The 20938-nt window shown below is 35.1% G+C and overlaps 2 protein-coding genes across 2 annotated transcripts; both read right to left on the bottom strand.

Moving 5' to 3' along the window:
• Nucleotides 1-874: 874 nt before the first annotated feature.
• On the bottom strand, nt 875-16425 carry LOC112029429 (UDP-arabinopyranose mutase 1). The gene is given in 7 exon segments (XM_065773584.1): nt 875-1198; nt 1751-1774; nt 1777-1833; nt 1835-1937; nt 3121-3371; nt 16103-16398; nt 16401-16425. Coding segments are annotated over 7 exon segments (1080 nt in total).
• A 2277-nt stretch (nt 16426-18702) lies between these two features.
• Nucleotides 18703-19489, bottom strand: LOC112041176 (uncharacterized). The gene has a single exon (XM_024074078.2). The coding sequence runs from the start codon at nt 19347-19349 to the stop codon at nt 18906-18908; it is 444 nt and encodes a 147-aa protein (XP_023929846.1). The 5' UTR covers nt 19350-19489; the 3' UTR covers nt 18703-18905.
• Between the last annotated feature and the right edge of the window lie 1449 nt (nt 19490-20938).

The raw sequence follows: 20938 nt of genomic DNA, 5'->3' as shown, positions 1-20938 counted from the left end.
TAGTGTGTCTTATTCCTACTTTTTATGTTACAGCATTTGCTACAATTTTGATATGGCAACTTATGAGTGGTGGATAAAAAGTGGTTGACTTATGTAAACTGATAGACAACCACTCATAATTGGTCAAATCAGAGTTGTTACAGAGTTTTTGGTCCAAAAAATGGTTAATTTATGTAAAAGTGATAGATAATTACTAATAATTGGTCAAATCAAAGTTTTGACAAAAGTTGCATCCTAGAAGAACACTTATTTGAGTTTTTGTTGATTGAAATGACTATTTAGGAATTACGTTGACATATTTATGTAGGATAACTATAAATATATTTCATAATAAATCTGAGGTTTGAACCCACGTTTCCCTCCATTATCTGCTTATCAATATATACAACTAAGAAATCAAGATTTCTATAAGACTAAATTTTAAGGTTTGTTGATTAAGTTGGACACATACTTAATTATGTCATTTTGTGATGATAGTTTGCCTTTTTTTGTTGTTGTAGAATGGTGAAGAACACTATGGACTCGGTGGTTCGAGCATTAACTAAGCCGAATTCCCACCATGAGTTGGGGCAAATATCTTCCATAGAACCATTCTTTACTCATTTGAATTACTTAAGGGACTTTTACTCTTAAAATTTTTTGTCTTCTTGAAATTGTTTGCCTGTAGTTTGATTGTTAATATTTAACGATTGAAACAAATCTACTTACAAAAGCATCTCAAACTACAACCAAAAAAAGAAAGACATATTCAATAGAAAAAGAAACAAAAAACCAAGCTATTATTAGGTCTTATTTTCAATCAACTTTATCACAACCAGTACTATAGCAATTAAGCAACTTGCAATTTTAATAAATAATTCTATACTTTGCAGGATTATGGGTTAGCTGCTGAGTTTTCTCCAGAGGGTTTTAACTCTTCCCAAACTTCAATCCAAGTTACCATGGCATCTACTAGCATGTTAAAGAGCAGATCGAGCTTGCTAAGCTTATCCTTGACCAGCTTGGAGAGTTCCATGTAACATTTTTGAGGAGTTATGGATTCCTTAGAAAGAACAGATTGGAAGAATGGGATCAGCTCTTCTTGCTAGAAGAGACCATTATACTCCGTTTTGAGGTTAAAAAATGGATTGCTGGTTTTGCTGTGCCATAAGTAGGGGAGACTAGTATTGACTCCTAACCCCAAATGGTCACATACAACCTACAAGTACATCAATATGATGAGTATATTAGTGAAAAAGTAAGTGTAAAGGTTGTCACATTTGATTCTGAATAATAAATTGAAAAGGCAATTAGATTGAGCTAGGCAATATATTCACCCTATAAACCTAGTAACCATTTATAAGACTAGGACAATAATTTACACCATAATGAAGACAGATTGATTATGAGAATTTTTCTTGTTAAGATGAAATATAGGAATTATCAGTACTACTTGATATCTAAACAAGGTCATGTATGTTATCCCAAAAGAGACTAGTGTAGTTTCAAACGCTGACAAAATTATGATGAATATAGATTACCTACTAAATTGAAGAAATAACTTCAAAGGAAGACTTTGTCATGAACAAAACCCACTATCAAATCCTTATTTCTAGATAATTTTGTTTTTTAAAGTTTAAAACTCTTCAATTATAAGACTATTGGTGTAATAACCATCCTAAACTTACTAGATTTTCAAATAGAACCATGGAAAATAATGAATGGGAAAAAAGTGGGAGAATAATATGAATAACGACTAAAAAAAGATTACCTTCGAGCACCAGCCAGCCCACAATACATGTCACCATATCTTTGAATTGGCTGACCTTTACCAAAGAGGTCAAAGTACATATATTGTAGGTCCAATCAATTCACAATTGAACACCAGATTCATACCACACATGGGGTACAGGGTTCCCTTGGGTATTGTCAACACAGCATCAACATACATGGGGAGAAAATTGGTCAAGGCATACATATATTTGGCCTGTGCTAAACAAGTATATGTTCATTGAAAACATTTTACAGCGAAACAAATGAAGCGTTTAGATAGATGTATACATATGAAAGTTTGGAAATGTGTCGAAAACACACAAGCTGTTTAGACCCCCAAATTAAAGTTACGGCTTGGTTGATTTTACACTAACTTAATACTAAGTGCGAAATAGTGTAAACACAAGCGTATAAGCAAGAGAAATACTCTAATCCATATTTAAAGCAACACAGCAGTAAAAATGCAATGAACAAGAGTAGGGAAGAGAAATGCAAACATAGATAACACCGAGACGTGTTATCGAAAAAGAAACCGAAGAACTCGGCGAAAAACCTCTCCGCCGTTCTCCAAGCAGAAATCGATCCATTAGACAATCAGTTGGGATACATGAGTGAGCAAGAGACTGACCCTCCAAGCCTAATCTACCCTCTGTACCTAAACCCTCCAAGCTCCTACTCCAACAAGGCTTATTGGAACCGTGTCTTGTCTAACTCTCCCGATCCCGCAACAAGCTCCATGTTGCATCTGCCATCTTCAACTTCTTCCAATGCTTTCCAGCAGCTCCAAGACACTTTCAACACTATGAATAGATGTGGGTTGTGTTTGAGTACAAATCTCCTCTCAAGGTATGACAATGGGAGAGGGATGAAGAAGAGGCTACAATGATGTCTCACTAAGTATGAGTAGCTCTTTCTCAAAAAGATGGGTGTGTGTGTTGTAGAAAACCTATCTAAGGTTTTTCTCTCTGAATGGCCTCACATACATTTGTGGGTAATGAGGGTATATATAGTATGGGTGAAGGGTAAGAAAGTCACACTTGAAAATCCTCCAGGCAAAATGTTTCGTGACTATCTCGCGAGAAGGCTTTACCCGCGAGACACTCACGAAAACAACAGCTTGATACGACTCTTCAGCTTCCAGTCATGTGCTTCTCATATGGCTCTTTCACGGGTTAGCTTCCAGCGAGACACTCGCGAGATCCACTGATTCTTCATTTAAGTTTGAGTCTTCACCAACTTGATACTAAACCCAATATAATAAAATCTCACAAAAAACAAGGAACAAAATTAAAGCAATTACAATATTTTTTGTCATGGAATAAAACTAACATAAAACATAGTTGTAAATCACAACTTTACAACATATACCTAGTATTTCTCTCTTTTGGCTTAACAAGTTGGGTAGAAGCATTATAGTCAGTAATGTTGAGCCAAAGGCCATAAGAAACAGTAGTAGGGACACCCTCACAGAGACTGAAAGGGAATCCGTGGATGAAGTCAACACCCTCTCTGTATGGATTGTAAAGAGTGTTGAAGAAAAGTGGACTGGATGGAGTTAGAAGATTCTCTATGTGCTTTTGAAGCGCGTTGATGTCTTTTCCAGATAGGTCTTTGGCAACCTGCATATAAAATGTGAAATCTTACAACAAAATTTGGGTAATGCAAAGAACCAAATGTGATTCATGATGAAAATAATGAAAGGTTTCTTGGGCATGAAAGGGGCATGTTGTAAGGATCTAGCTCATTATCAAGTAGTCGAGACCTGGTTAATGGCTATAGGACCATCTCCATCCTAGAAGCATATCAAAGTTAGATTTAAGGTTCTCATAAATTTGTAAATCAATGATGGATCATGTAACTTGGAGGATTGCCAATCCACTCTACATCTAATTAGCAAACTACACCAATTCAAATTAAGGGGAAAAAAATGAAGAAGGAATATTTAAATTCTAAGTACATTTTTTAAGCACATAAAAAAATAAAAATAAAAAAGAAAAAAAGAAAAAGAAACCAGAATAATGGAGATCTAAGTCTGATATACCATTTCAGCGATTTGTCCATAGCATAAAGAATATTGAAAATATCATGAAAGCATTTTCAATATGCACCAATTCCATTAAGTAGAACCAGCCATTATTTCCACACACACACACACACACACACACACACACACAAAATATATATATATATATATATATATATCAAATATGTGTGTGTGTGGACACAATGAATGAGAGTCGCAATCTAGTTTTTGTAATGGTTTAGGAACCATATATATAATGTCCTCTCAAGGAAGAATTATTAATCTTATTATCAGAAATATAGGTTCGAAGTTAAGGTACGGTCTTAAGAAGGTGTTAGGCACCTAAAACCATCCAACTTTAAAGTTGGCTTCCTCTTATTATGTCTTATGTCTTAACCCTATCAAAGGCATACTCAATATTGTTATTCTAAACTTACACACACACACACACACACTAACATTCATCTAACAATTAACATGGCATCAAACATCCCTAACCACACATCTGTTAGGATTAGTGCCCTTAAATCCTATTGTATGATGCTATGTATGATATTAAGTTTGACATTGTGTATGACATTGTGTATGACTTAATATTGTGTTTAATGAATTTGTTTTATTATTATCTGAAATAATTGTAACATGAATATTCGGACATTATCATATAGTCCATGAGATGCATAGTATGTGATTTATGTGAAGAGTCACAGAAGATATAAATCACAAGTTCTTTGTAAACTCAGAATTATAGTTCATAGTCGGTGATGAAATTGGGCTTTTCATCTGCGAAGACTATAACATATCAATCATGATGATTTGTCTTGATCATGGAAGTGGTGACTTCTGGTTGATGTGTTAATATGTTTTAAGAGTTAAGACATATTGAACTGGACCGCTGTGAGATTTATTATTCTCCTAAAGACTGTCAAACGAATAATAAATCTCACGACTTACATTTGTCTGAACTCTTAATCCTGAGAGAATAATGGACCTGATCATAAGGTGTAGGTTGCTTTGATATATCAGGAATGAGATCTAAAGTAATGGTCAAAACCTCAGTATATTGGGCAACCACATTTAGTGTTGATGGAACATATATTCTCAAGATGGAATTCATAGTCTCTTAACGGAGATATAAAGTACTCCCTTGAGATAAGTTTAATGAGTTTGTTATTCAGAGAGTTAGGCCTAACCACTTTAGTAAGACTAAAGTATATATTTATGGAATTGGATTTCATAAATATATAATGAATAACATTAAAGGATTAAACCAGGTACTCAAGGATTAAGATGTAGTAGTTTACAAAGTGGCAGTCTACATTAATGATTTTGTATTACTATGAATATTTTATGAAGGGGTTACATGTATAATAAACTCTAGGGATATAATTTATAGATAAGACCTAGAGTACAACTATATTTATATAGTGGTATTAAATATAGTTAATGGTAACTTTGGACTTATCAAGAGTTGACAGAAAAGCCCAAGGCCCATTGGAGCTAGTGTTTTATTGGTCCCTTTTGGTCCCACTCCAAGCCACACACTTAAGCCTAATTGGTAAGGCCCAAAAGGCCAACCTAATTAGATAAACTGGTTAGATACAAAGGGAAAAACGTTTAGATTTTTCTGAGTGTGAAAAACAACATTGAAATGGTGTGCATGTGAGTTTTTGTCACTCACAAGTCATCCCTTTGTTACCAATTGAGAGACCACACATCTTGGGCGTTAGTGGCATTAGAGTGAAGATTAAAAGTATTCCCGAGTACTTCAATCTTTGTTTTTGAAATTCACCGCTTCAAGGTACGATCTCTTGTTCTCAAAATTCTGAAATTTACTTAGTACGTGTTATCAATATCGAATGAAGTAGATCCGTTTAAAACTTAATTTCCGCTGCACTCATCTCTATTTCCATCAAATGGTATCAGAGCGGTCTTCAATTTCGTATTGTTTAACATGTTTTGTGAGTTTTAGAATTGGAGATGATAGTTTCATAATGTTAGAAGATTGTGTTTTAATTTTCTGCATGTTATTGAAACTATGATTTGATGAAGACTGAAATTGATGTTGTGATGTTGATTAAATTTGAATTTAAGTATGTTAAATTGATCTTTAAGACTTTAACATCAATGAATTTCAGTTTTGACATCATTTTCTGTTCAAGCATGTTCGTTTGAAAGTTGTTTGTTCATGAAAAACAAAGAAAACTGCCTTAGGAAAAATTCTGGAAATTTGAAATTCGCGATTTTTGATCGATCGAAAATCACTTCCGATCGATCGAATCAGACAGTGATAAGATTTTTCAGATAGATTGATTTTCGATTGCTAGTCGATCGATCAAATCTGTTTTTCGATCGATCGAAAGTCAATCGAGTATTAATCGAAAGAGTCAGAGGATCAAGTTTGAATTTCTTAATTTTTTCGATCGATCGAGGGGCACTTTCGATCGATCGAAAGAAAGAAAATCAGAAATTTTTCTAAGTGTTTTCTCGTGTAAAAGGGGCAAGACAATGTGTAATTAAATTATGCATGTTTTAAAACTAAAAACCTTTCTTTTAAAACATCTAGTGGGAGAGAGATACAAGGGTTAGGTCTCACGGCCTCCATTGTTGGTTCATAGTAGTATGGAATAAATACTTTGTCTTTGCCTTGAGCTTAGCATTCCATGCGGAGAGTATTTATTTCATGGACCTACAAGATTGAATTTCTTGGTTTATAGTAGTTTGTTCAAACACCTTGTCTTAGCCTCGAGCATTGCATTCCATGCGAAGGGTGTTTTGAATCATGGTACTACAAAATAAGCCTGTTAAGGGGATGAAATGTGGCTACACATGATTCTACACAATGGTATACACTAGACTAAATATTATAGTAACCTCTATGCTGAGTTCTTACTATAATTATTTAGAGGCCAAATGTATAACGGCATATTTTTAGTGTTTGATAAGAGTTATCATGATAGCACTAATGATGAGAATAGTTCTCAATCAATCATAGTATTTTATATTCACACTATGCTGAGGGATATTGAATATGGGATTGGGTTGTCGTTGCATATATTATATTATGGTTTTATTAAGGTTCCATACTATATGTTTATATGCTAAATAGATAATGTCCAATTTAATGATTATATTCATGTTTATTGTTTTCAGATTTAGAACATGGCATCATTTAGTCCACTTGTAACTATTCTTAATCAAAACAAACTGACTGGATCCAACTATGTTGACTGGAAAAGAAATTTGGACATTGTTCTTACTGCTGAAGAGCATAAGTATGTTCTTACTAAACCATGTCCTAGCTTTCCTTCATTAGATGCTCCTTTTGAGGAAAAACAACGATATGATCATTGGCAGAAATCTAATGAGATGGCCAAGTGCTACGACCTAGCATCTATCTCAAATGTTCTACAGTATCAAATGCAGGATGTAGAACTAGCTTCAGACATCATGCTAAGTCTGAAGGAGATGTTTGGTGAGCAAGGCCGTTCTGCAAGGCAAGAGACCATGAGGCAAATTTATAATACCAGAATGGCTGAAGGAAGTTCAGTGAGAGAGCATTGTCTTATAATGATCTCTAACCTAAACACATTGGAAGTTTTAGGTGCCGATATTGATGGAGAATCCCAAGTGGATATGATACTCCAGTCGCTACCAGAATCATTCAAGGAATTCAAACTTAACTATAATATGAACAAAAAGATTTATACCTTGTTTGAATTAATGAATGAATTGGTAGCGGCAGAAGGCATTCTTGGTACTTCCCATGTTGAAGCCAATGTTGGTTCTACTTCTCAACCTAAGTCGAAAGGCAAAGGTAAGAAGAAGAAGAAGAAGGACTTCACTAAGCAAGACGGTAAACAAATTGCCTTAGGGGTTGCTGATAAAGGAAAGAAGATCAAAGGAAAGTGTTTCCATTGTGGTGAGAAAGGGCATTGGAAGAGAAACTGTCCAATATTTAAGGCTGCCAAGAACAAAGGTATGATTAATACATTCCTTCTTGAAATATGTTTGGTACAGAATCCCACGGATTCCTGGTGTGTGGATTCAGGTTGTACTAATCATATCTGCAATTCTTTGCAGGGGTTCCAGGAGACCAGAAAGCTTAAAGAAGGGAAGTTGTTTCTTACTTTGGCTGATGGGAGCAAGATTTCAGTTGTAGCTATTGGTGTTTGTAATTTATGTTTTGAATCTAGAGTTTTAATATTAGAAGACTGTTTGTATGTACCTAATGTTCGTAGGAATTTAATTTCAGCTACTTAGGTAAACATGGATATTGTGTTATCCTAAAAGACAATGTTGTAATAAAGAAGGATAAAGTGTTTATCTGTTCTGGCAATATTGTGGATGGTCTTTATATTTTAACTCCTGATAAGCATGAATTATATAATTCTGAATTAGATAATAACTCATATGTAAAATCATTAAAGAGAAAGTTTCCTTCTACTAGTAATGCATATCTTTGGCATTTGCGTTTGGGTCATATTAATTCAAATAGGATTCAAAGACTAATCAAAGATGGACTCTTAGAGCCCATGGACTTTTATGAATTTCCAGTTTGTGAATCTTGTTTGGAAGGTAAAATGACCAAACGACCTTTTAATGTAAAAGGTAGAAGAGCTCAAGATTTGCTAGAGCTAGTGCATTCTGATGTATGTGGTCCTATGTCAATCCAAGCAAAAGGAGGATATGAGTATTTCATCACTTTTACTGATGATTACTCAAGGTATGGTTATGTGTACCTAATGAGACGAAAGTCCGAAGCCTTTGAAAAGTTCAAAGAGTTTAGGGCTGAAGTAGAGAATCAATTATGTAAACGCATAAAAGCCATTCGATCTAATCATGGTGGTGAATACCTTCTTGGGGTTTTCAAGGATTACTTAACTCAAAATGGGATTGTATCCCAATTGGCTGCACCTGGAACTCCTCAACAGAATGGTGTAGCAGAAAGAAAGAATAGGACTCTTTTAGAAATGGTTAGGTCCATGATGAGTTACTCAACTTTACAAATTTCTTTTTGGGGTTATGCCTTAAATACAGCAATACATCTTTTGAATTTAGTTCCATCAAAATCTGTTCCCAAAACACCCATAGAATTGTGGAGTGGGCGTAAGCCTAGTATGAAATATCTCCACATTTGGGGTTGTCCTGCACATGTGTTAAAAGGGAAGCCTGATAAATTGGAACCAAAATCTGAAGTGTGTTTGCTTGTAAGTTATCCAAAAGAAACTAGGGGTTATTTATTCTATAGTCGTAAAGATAGCAAAGTTTTTGTTAGTACAAATGCTAAATTCTTGAAAAATGACTATATGAATAATTTTACTCCTAGAAGTAGAGTTGTGTTGGTTGAAATGAATGAATCTGTAAATGAACAACCAATAGATGAAACTAGGGATGATGTGGCTGTATTAGATACACCACAAGATACTACTCATGATATGTCTAGTACTCAGGTGCCTTGTCGTAGTGGGAGAATTGTTCGGCCTCCTATAAGATTCATAGGTTTGGGAGAAACTTATGAAGCTATCTCAGAAGAGGTTGAATCGGATCCCTACACATATGATGAAGTAATGAATGATATAGATGCACATCATTGGGTCCAAGCTATGAAATCTGAATTAGATTCCATGTATTCCAATCAAGTTTGGGATCTTGTAGAGGCGCCTAACGGCATTAAACCTGTTGGTTGCAAATGGGTTTACAAGAGGAAGAGAGGGATAGATGGAAAGGTTGAAACCTTTAAAGCAAGGCTAGTGGCGAAAGGGTATACACAAAAAGAAGGTATTGATTATGATGAAACCTTTTCTCCAGTAGCAATGCTTAAATCTATCAGAATTCTCTTATCCATTGCTGCTCATTTTGATTATGAGATTTGGCAAATGGATGTCAAGATGCATTTCTTAATGGCAATCTTGAAGAGGAAATCTATATGATGCAACCGGAAGGTTTCATAGCAAAGAACCAAGAGCATATGGTATGCAAGTTGCAAAGGTCCATTTATGGACTTAAGCAAGCATCTAGGTCATGGAACATCAGATTTGATCAAGCAATCAAGACATTTGGTTTTGAACAAAATCTTGATGAACCATGTGTACAAAAGACATCAAATAAAGTAGTAATGTTCCTAGTGCTTTATGTTGATGATATTCTACTCATTGGAAATGATGTAGGGGTAATGTCATCGGTAAAGGTTTGGTTGTCAAGCCAATTTGATATGAAGGACTTGGGTGAGGCTAACTTTATTCTAGGGATCAAGCTTTGGCGAGATCGCAAGAATAAAATGTTAGGCTTATCACAAGCTGGATATATAGATAAGGTTCTAGAACGGTTTAGCATGCAAAACTCCAAGAAAGGATTCTTCCTTTCAGACATGGAGTTCCTCTGTCTGATGACCAAAGGCCTAAGACTCAAGAGGAAGAAAATATGATGAGACAAGTTCCTTATGCTTCTGCAGTAGGAAGTCTCATGTATGCCATGCTTTGTACTAGACCAATATCTGCTATTAGTAGGCATGGTCAGCCGATATCAATCAAATCCAGGCCAAAACATTGGCAAGCTGTAAAGCATATTCTCAAGTATCTACGGAGAACGAGAGACTATATGCTTGTTTACCGTTGTGAGGATTTGATTCCCATTGCTATACAGATTCAATTTTCAATCTGATCTAGATTTCAGAAAATCCACTTCAGGATGTGTTTTCACCTTGGGAGGTGGAGCCATTAGTTGGCGGAGTATTAAGCAATCTTGTATTGCAGACTCCACCATGGAGGCAGAATATGTTGTGCTTGTGAAGCAGCAAAGGAAGCTGTATGGCTCAAGAAGTTCCTTTCTGACCTTGGTGTAATAAGAATGGAGCAAGTTCCAATCACATTGTTTTGTGACAACAGTGGAGCAGTTGCACAATCTAAAGATCCAAGGAATCATAAGAAAGGAAAGCACATTGAGAGGAAGTACCATATCATTCGAGATATTGTTGCTCGTGGAGATGTGGTGGTAGCAAAGATTGAAAGTGCAAATAATCTAGCAGATCCATTTACTAAAACTTTGCCTCAAAGGACTTTCGAGTCACATTTGGAGAGAATGGGAGTTAGATTAGTGCACAATAGTCTTTAGGGCAAGTGGGAGAATGTTAGGATTAGTGCCCTTAAATCCTATTGTATGATGCTATGTATGATATTAAGTTTGATATTGTGTATGACTTAGTATTGTGTTTAATGAATTTGTTTTATTATTATCTGAAATAATGGTAACATGAATATTCGGACATTATCATATAGTCCATGAGATGCATAGTATGTGATTTATGTGAAGAGTCACAGAAGATATAAATCACAAGTTCTTTGTAAACTCAGAATTATAGTTCGTAGTCGGTGATGAAATTGGGCTTTTCATCTGCGAAGACTATAACATATCAATCATGATGATTTGTCTTGATCATGGAAGTGGTGACTTCTGGTTGATGTGTTGATATGTTTTAAGAGTTAAGACATATTGAACTGGACCGCTGTGAGATTTATTATTCTCCTAAAGACTGTCAAATGAATAATAAATCTCACGACTTACATTTGTCTGAACTCTTAATCCTGAGAGAATAATGGACCTGATCATAAGGTGTAGGTTGCTTTGATATATCAGGAGTGAGATCTAAAGTAATGGTCAAAACCTCAGTATATTGGGCAACCACATTTAGTGTTGATGGAACATATATTCTCAAGATGGAATTCATAGTCTCTTAACGGAGATATAAAGTATTCCCTTGAGATAAGTTTAATGAGTTTGTTATTCAGAGAGTTAGGCCTGACCACTTTAGTAAGACTAAAGTATATATTTATGGAATTGGATTTCATAAATATATAATGAATAACATTAAAGGATTAAACCGGGTACTCAAGGATTAAGATGTAGTAGTTTACAAAGTGGCAGTCTACATTAATGACTTTGTATTACTACGAATATTTTATGAAGGGGTTACATGTATAATAAACTCTAGGGATATAATTTATAGATAAGACCTAGAGTGCAACTATATTTATATAGTGGTATTAAATATAGTTAATGGTAACTTTGGACTTGTCAAGAGTTGACAGAAAAGCCCAAGGCCCATTGGGCTAGTGTTTTATTGGTCCCTTTTGGTCCCACTTCAAGCCACACACTTAAGCCCAATTGGTAAGGCCCAAAAGGCCAGCCCAATTAGATAAATTGGTTAGATACAAAGGGAAAAACGTTCAGATTTTTCTAAGTGTGAAAAACAACATTGAAATGGTGTGCATGTGAGTTTTTGTCACTCACAAGTCATCCCTTTGTTACCAATTGAGAGACCACACATCTTGGGTGTTAGTGGAATTGGAGTGAAGATTAAAAGTATTCCCGAGTATTTCAATCTTTGTTTTTGAAATTCACCGCTTCAAGGTACGATCTCTTGTTCTCAAAATTCTGAAATTTACTTAGTACGTGTTATCAATATCGAATGAAGTAGATCCGTTAAAACTTAATTTCCGCTGCACTCATCTCTATTTCCATCAACATCTACCATGCTTGTCATCACATCACAAATCCTAACATACATCTAATCATGCCTATCATCACATCATAAACCCTAACATTCATTTAGCATAGCATTTCCTAACATTTATCTAGCATACATGTCAAACTAACCTGGCATTCATCTAGCATGGTATGGCATAATCCCTAGCATATATCTATCATCATGTCATCATATCACATCCAAGGCAAAAACATGTAAACATTAAATCAAGGCAAAAACACCAATATAAAAAGATTCAAGCAAACATATGATTAAGCATAACTCTTCCAAACAAACACGTTCAAGTCTATCATTAAACAAAATCATATTCAAAGATGCATGTTCATGTGAACGCATGACTTATCTCACATATATTACAGCAACTCAACACCAATGGCATTCATGCATGAACATGTGAATGTGTGTTCATGACATCAGAATAAGAAAACACAAGATAAATCCTAATCTAACTTGTGAAAGGCAAATAAACAAAAAAGGATGTGAAAGAGAAGCTCAAAATCATGAACATATGAAAAAGGATCTAAAATAAAGGCATTTCATGAGAAATCAGAAACAAAATCAGAAAGATTAGGGTTAGGGTTTTTAGGCAGGATCATGCGCATGCATGAATAAGCATATGTGCGCATAATCCAACATGCGCACGCAGCTAGGATTATGCGCACGTGAGTTTCAACCCAAAACCCTGGCAACACTTAAAACAGAGCGAAACTTCTAAACAAGAATTATAACAACCTAACATGCTTTAAAACATAACAACTACAAGAACCTAAACTATATAAACATATATGAACATAAACCAAGCAAAGAAACAATATTGGAAGCAAGATTAAAATAGAAAAGAGAGAAAAGAGTTTTGAACTCAATACCTCAAAGCTCCTATGCTTATTTTTTGACCGTTCCCCTCAATCAAATCTATTCACAATTAATAAAAAAAGTGATTACTAATCTTAAACTCAAATATTAAGGCCAAAAAAGGCCTCAATCAAAAGAAATTTGACTTAATGATGTTTTGTGAAAAAATCCCTCTTTGATTCACTATTTCTAGTGAATCTTAGTGTTTTCCTATAGGATTTCTATCTCCTTTTGAAAAGGTACCATGTATGGATTTATATTTTGAAAATGAGTGTTTGGAACGACTTTCAGACGATGTGGGATTCATTTCAAATCTCAGTCTTTAATACAGAATACTTGCCTTTCATAGTTTTTGGAACCCTTCATGTGCACATAGAATTGGGCCTACGTGCGCATGCATCATGGCTATGTGCGCAGGCTGATTCCTGGGTGTGCATGCCGAGGGTTTCTTGGTTTTATTTTTCCAAAAGTAGATTTATTTGCTTATTAAAAGTTATATTTTTCATTTTAACATTTCTCAAGTCAATTTAACATTTGATTGGGCCCTAAACCAATCTTGGGTTTTAGAATTTCAATATCATTGGAGAACAGGGAGCCAAGTTGTAAGGGGTATAAAATGCGGTGTCTACAATATATATATATATACACTCACACACACACATTCTTTTTTTAAAGAATATTGCTACTATAAACTGCAATCTATAATTAAAAGCTTTCAACATTTTGCTAGAAGAAAAATAGTTGTGATATTATGAATTTCAAGTGACATTTTACACCTAGTAATGTAAGGAATAAAGCCCTTTATAAATTTCATTAACCAAAAAAAAAATCTATTGTCATCTTATACCTATTCAATCTTTTAAACTAAAGATTGAAATCAAAATTTTATCTTAGAATTCCTTTCTTCATGTTAAAATCTAAAGATTAAATTGTAGAGATTGATGCAGAGAAGTGGAAGCAAGAACGAAGAGAGAGACCATGAAGGTTATGTGATTTAGCTTAGCGGTTTACATCCATGAGATAAAACCTTTTGGGGCCACATCTTTATGGTACCCTCAATCTTGTGTTTCAATAAATCCAATGTGAGGATATTTAGAGTTAAATACTAAATTAACCATAAAATAAAGTGTAAGGGCACATTTTGATTCCTAAGCCCAAAAAGTAAAAGGATTAAGGAGGTCCAAAGAGCCCAACACAATGAATTTGTAAAGAGTGGGCTGGAAACTATACTTCAATGAGTTAGACAATTATCATAGTAGGTTGAAGATGACAAGAAAATAAAGATAAACTAGTTCTATGCAAAGAAAATCTTCCTTGGCAAAGTCCAAGGAGAGTAATTCTTGTATATATCTCTCTTGAATTTGATTACAAGTCCAGTTCTTATTGCTATAGCGTTTCTTCTATAGATTCTCAGAAGATCCACTTGTAATTGGGGTCTTTCTTCTTTATATTACCCTTTTTTGCTTCATCTCAGCCCTCCACGTGTAGATCAAGCTGCTAGCTTTGATCCTTGTTCTATCAGCTCATTCCTAAAGTCTTTGGGGGTAGTTATAAGGCTGAATATTACTATTCAAGTATCACTTTCACATTAATGCGGGCAGAAAGTTAGCTTGCAAAGTATTCAATGCAGAGGTAACAGTTTTCTTCTAGATATTTCTCAACTTCCCTTTGTCCTATTCTCTCCTAATGCTTATCCTCACCAGTAAGATTATTCAGTGTATCATTCTTGACAGTAAATCAACCCTTTGACCTCTACCCTGTTTAGCCGAGGAGGCATCTCTCCTTGGACTACTTTCCCAATCTTTTTTTGTCCAGAATTCTTCCATTACTTACTGATTCGTACATCTTCGTTAATGTCTAACCGTCCTCGAACCACTAAATGTTCTTAGACAAGGCCCATGGCCTAATATACATTTTTGGGCCTTTCATCTCCACATAAAGTATGGTTAATGGACTAGTAGTATAAGTAATATCCTTGGTTTAAACATCAAGGATTGGGCTTGGGTCTTGTCTATAATTGGGTTTAATACTTTTAACAATCCAAATGAACCACAAAGAAAAAACATAATTTTTATATCACATACTAAATAAAATACTATGAACAAGCAATTTTTTTTATTTTAAATAAAAAAAAGTACCAAGCACAAAGTGCTTAATTGGCACCTTTTCATGCACAAAATGTTTAGAGGTAAGGAAAAGAGTTCAAGCAAAAGGGTTAGCACCATATTGTAATTATCTTTAAAAAAAAAAAAAAAAGATTCATACCAAACTTAAAACCAACCTCAATTGTGTGTCTGTGTCGAACACAAATACGCCTTGTGTCCTTGTTTGTCACAAATACACCTTGAACATGGTTGCATGCATGTCCCCAACGTATTTGGCCAAAAAATAATAATTTTTTTTCAAAGATTATTTTACTAACTTTAACTTCAATTCTTTGTTTAATATTTTTTTAATTGTTAAAAATGTTAAGATTTGGTTATTAATTAATGATGGTCTTGTTAGTATTAGATGGGTTAGACTCTTTTTTTTTTTTTTTTTAATAAAATTGATTATATTTTAAACATCATTTAATCATAAATAATTCACTTTATACATTAGTGCTCTTAAATTGATATATGTTTAACAGTATATGAAAAATAAATGGTTAACAATATATACAAAATATTAGACAAAATATATATATATATATATATTTTTTTTTTGTCATATTCTAATTTTTCAGAATCTATACGTGTGCCCATGTTCATGATTTCTAGCGAATATTATATGCTCATATATATCTCAATTTTGCTACCAAAAACAAGATCACACAAAAGTCAGTTCAAGAAACCATTTTCTCTTCCTTATATCAAAGCATATATTTAAAAACTTTTCTTAGCCACCAAAAAAGAAACAAGGAGAGAAAGAGTGAAAAAAAAAAAACTTACAAAGCAATCATCATCAATAGTGAAAATATACTTCTTCTTGGAGAGAAGGAAGGAAAAGGAATGACAAGCTGAGTCCTTGTAAGAAATGTAAGAATCCCTTGGACCTAGAATTCAATTAATATCGTTATGATTGTATAGCTCATAGTCAAAGCTTTCTGGGACCCCTATGGTCTTTGATGGGTCACCATCTTGCACTATGATCAGATGGTATTGCTCGGGAAATGGCCTCCAACTCTCTAAGAAATCTAGAGTCCTGATAGTGGGGATCATTATGTCTAGCTCGTCTTTCAAGGGGGTGTGACTTTGGTCGAAGGCTCTGCCATTAGTAACAAACAGATAGAAAGAGAGAGTTGCAGAGGTTTTGAGAGACAAACAGTTGGGTTGGATGACGAAAGTAGAGTGACATATATAAATAACCAGGGACGGACCCACGTTGGGGCAGAGGGGGGCCATTGCCCCCCCCCCCCCCCAAATTAAAAAAAAAAATATAGTATAAAAAAATTAAGACTTGCCCTTAATATATATATATATATATATATTTGTGTCTCTTCTAAAATATTTAGATATTAACCTACAAGAAAATAAATAAAATCCATGCCCCTTTAACTACAAAAACAAAATAAAAAAAATAAATATGGATTAAACAAAAATCGCGCACAAAATAAGGAAAATTATTTTGTATGTTATACTTTGTTGATATGCTTTATAATATGAAATGTTTAAGAAATACTTATTTTGTATGTAGTATTTTGTTGAATATAAAATAGATATTAGTTTTTATTTTCATAAATTTTTTTTTTTTTTTTTGGTTTTAAGCTTTGGCCCCCCTCAGATATAAATCCTGGTTCCGTCCCTGCATTTGGTGTGATTCATGTTTATCCATCTTGGACTTAATGAGCATATTTGGACTTTGTGGGCATATTAATTGCATAACTCTAAGGAATAGGAGCATTCCAATTGCTTGTATTTGCCCTTTGTGCAATGAAAATCCAAGTATCATCTTTTCCTCTATTGTCACTTGGCAAGAGCGGTGTGGTTTGGTTCTCCTTTTGCCATCAAAACCACTGAGCTAAATCAAATTTCAGTTCAATGTTGGCTGATTGAGTGCATACAAAGAAACCAAAAGCTCACTCAATCTAACATGTTTTTCCTACAGTTCCTGTTCACCACTCAATGGCTAATATGGTTCCATAGGAAAAGGCAGGACCCAATGGAAGTAATTCTCATATCTAAATGTCTTGCTTGCAGGGTATCATGCAGATTTTGGCAAGGAACAATCCCTCCTAAAAAAACTCTGAAGTCCTGCATAGTGGTAGTGATGATAATAGTGTAAGGCAGCAACTCCTAAAGCTAGACAGCAGTAAAAACAGAAAAATCAAACGATGCATCTATGCCTATGAAGCAAAGAATGGAATAGGCGACAGGATTTTTGTTGGATGTAATAGCAGTAATACATTAGGATGGAGCTAAGCTTGGAGCCATTTTTTTTTTAATATAAAAAATGTTCATATATATATATATGAGTATTAATTTTAACAATTTTGTTTCATAAAATTATACTTTGCCCCCCAACAATATCATTGATTCTTTTAAGATGAATACTCTAGCCACGAACTATTCTATTACAAATTGTTGAGATAGCAAATAATTATTGATTTATATCTGAGCTTACCACTTATATAATTTTTTTACTTACCAATAACCACTCACCACATCATTAATTTATTAAAAAGTTTGTATCTTTAACATTTTCCTTCAATTAAAGTCCATAAAAAAATTTATAGATCTAAAATCTAAAACAAACTATACAAGCCCAAAAAAATTAGAGCAACAACAAAAATTACCAATAACAAAACTAAAAAAAATTAAGCCCAATCAATAAGTTTTACCCAAAACAAACAACACGGCTATTTAAAAGATTTTAAACAAAATAATTTTGTTCTTACCTAGCAGCAAACACATGCATCAAAAGACAATTTAAATAAAAAAATTAAATAAAAAACCTCAGCTAAGTTGCAAAGCCGAAGGGTGGAGTTACCGCACGCAGCTAACAGCAGAGCCGCCCCTAACTCCAAGTCTTGGCTCCATTTTGAATGCAAGAGGCTTCAATGGAGGCCATTTTGAAAGCTAGAGGGCTGGGATTTCGAAACATCATTGTGCTAATTAATAGTAGGAATTTAGGAATGGTGTGCCATGAGAGGAAGAAATCCCAATGGCAGGAGAAATCGATGGTAGCTGACTTTGATTTCCTAAAGAAGCAAGTGATGAATTTCCACCTTATAAGGTGAACAGCCTCTGGTCAATGGAACAATGCAGGCAAGGGAAGTCGGCAAAATGGATCCGTAACCAGGGGAAAATGATTGGCTCTAAGGGCTGGGCACGGGACCGAGCCCAGATGGCTAGGGCTTTCTTGCTCTATGTGACAGGGGCCACTACTCCCTTTGCTAACGGTGGTTCTATATCCCCAAATCCAATTTTGTTTTGAACCCTTTGTTTGAATTGGCTACTATAGCCTCTAGAATACCCGTCCACCATTACTGGGTTCCCACTCATAGAAATAAAAATCACAGCAACCACCAATGTAATTAGCAAATATAAGCTTTAGAGAGAGAGAGATTCATAATATAGACAATTATTTGGAGTGTTTGGTAGAACAAGCTTACATTCGAATCTAGGCTTTTTCCCTTGTAATTAAATATTGATTAAAAAAAGAAATTCAAATGCAAATATGTAGTAATAAAAGAGAAATAATCTCCATGTTAGATGAAAGTCCAACATAATATTGGGCATGTAATTTGATCCCTTAAGAAGGATGAACCTTGTTGCCTGAAAGTCCCTTCCAAGCTGATTTCATGGAAGCAGTAGCAGAATTCAGTGCAGCCTCTATATACTTCTTGGAAGCAATAGTTGCTGCCTTTTCAGTCAAGTTCCCCATCTTCCTAGCCCTCTCAGCAGTTTCCTCCAACTTGTTCAGCTCAGCCTTTGCCATGCTTTCTAGCTCCTCCTCAAACCGTCTGAACTCATCCATGGCGCTTTCCATGACCGAATCAAGGTAGTCCTCGGCTTCTTGCATGGCAACCTCAGCTTCTTGAGTTTCTTTCTGCTGTTCTAGCTCCGCGGCTGCCCATGAATTGTAGGCTTCGATCTCGAACAACTTCATGAGGTCTTCAATGGTGGATGGGTCGAAGCTCTTGTCTTCCAAAGCTTGGTTTGAAAGGAGGGTGAATTGATAGATGAGAGCATCCATTTTTGATTTCTTGTGAGTGGTGCAGAATCTGCAGATCTATCTTTCTGTTTTACTGAATGCTCAAGAAAAAGGTTGGTGGATCAGTGGATGGGTGGGACAAGAAAAGAAAAGAACCATGTAAAGCATTGGTTGTATATTACATGTCCTTTGAAAAAACGTAAACATTTTTTTTTTTTTAAATTGCCCCAGGTAAAAGGGATAATAATTGAGAGGAAAAAAATAAAGTCCTTTTGTAAAGGTTTTTTTTTTTTTGGATAATCCCTTTTTTTTTTTTTTTTTTTTTTTTGATAATCCCTTTTGTAAAGTAGGAGATAACGTTCAACTACACTCTATATCATATTCTAAAATTTTAGCATAAGGTAGCATCAGATTCTAAAAATAAAAACAACAAATACGAGTACCTAGAAAATGGCAAACAGCTCTTTCTAAAATAATAATAAAATGGCAAACAGTTTTATCAAAAAAATAGAAAAGAAAATGGCAAACAGTGGCGTGTAGGTTTTTTTTTTTTTTTAATGTTAGTGGCGTGCAGTTCATGGACCCAACATAATGACTTCTGTACATAATTTTGTTATTCTATTGAAAACAGTTAGACTGTCTACATTTGACCAAAAATGAAACCATAGTTTTTTGTTTTCTTATAATTAATTACAATAATGTGAAAGGGTTGAACCCTAAGAGCATTCACAGTAGAGGTATATTACTATATTGCTAAAATTTAGCTCCACAATCACAAAATTCTTGCCGCACAGTGGAGCTAAAACTAAAAATTTTAGCTCCACAGGTACAGTGCACATCTAAATATAGATGTGCACTGTAGCTCACATCTAAAAAAAAAAGTAGTTTTTATTAGGCTTCTCTCTCCTCTCTCATTAAATAATCATTTTCTATTTTCTTTCTCTCTCTCGGCTTCTGTTCTTTCTTTTCTCTTCCTCAAATTTTTTTTCTCTCTGGCTTGCCGTCCACTCATCTCCCTCATCCCTCAGCTCGCCGGCCAACTTTCTCATCGCCGATTTGTTCCACCGGCCCACCCAAGCCCCATCGCCGAGTCGACCTGGTCCCCCAAGCCCCATCGCCGATTCCCCAAGCCCCATCGCCGATCTCTGGGCATCAACGAAGGAACGTATTGGGCACCTTCTTCGTCGCCCGATACGCCCATGCCGAGATACAGCAAGCCTTGCGACGAGGCCTGTTCGATACGGCGCTCGGTGTTTAGGTACCATTCGTTGCCGCCGTCGATGATGGAGTCGTCGGGCTCCATGAAAGAGGAGAGGGCGGCGATGGTTTTGGTCGAACCGGTGTGGATGGTGGATGATTGTGCTGTGCTGTGCTGGTGATCGGAGTGCTTTGCTCGTGGGTTTCTTTTTTTTCTTCTGCTGTGGACTGCTGCTGCTGCTGGTGGGTTTTTTTTTTTTTTTTTTTTTTTTTTTTTTTTTTTTTTTTTTTTTTTTTTTTTTTTTTTTTTTTTTTCTGCTGTGGACTGGTGGTGGGGATGATTGTGCTGTGCTATGCTGTGCTGGTGATCGGAGTGCTTGCTCGTGTTGTGGTTTTTTTTTTTTTTTTTCCTGCTGTGGACTGGAGGTGGTGGT

This window comes from Quercus suber, unplaced genomic scaffold (genome assembly GCF_002906115.3).
Source record: "Quercus suber isolate HL8 unplaced genomic scaffold, Cork oak 2.0 scaffold_1, whole genome shotgun sequence".
NCBI classification, from domain to species: Eukaryota; Viridiplantae; Streptophyta; class Magnoliopsida; order Fagales; family Fagaceae; genus Quercus; species Quercus suber.
This window is presented reverse-complemented; position numbering and strand designations above follow the sequence as displayed.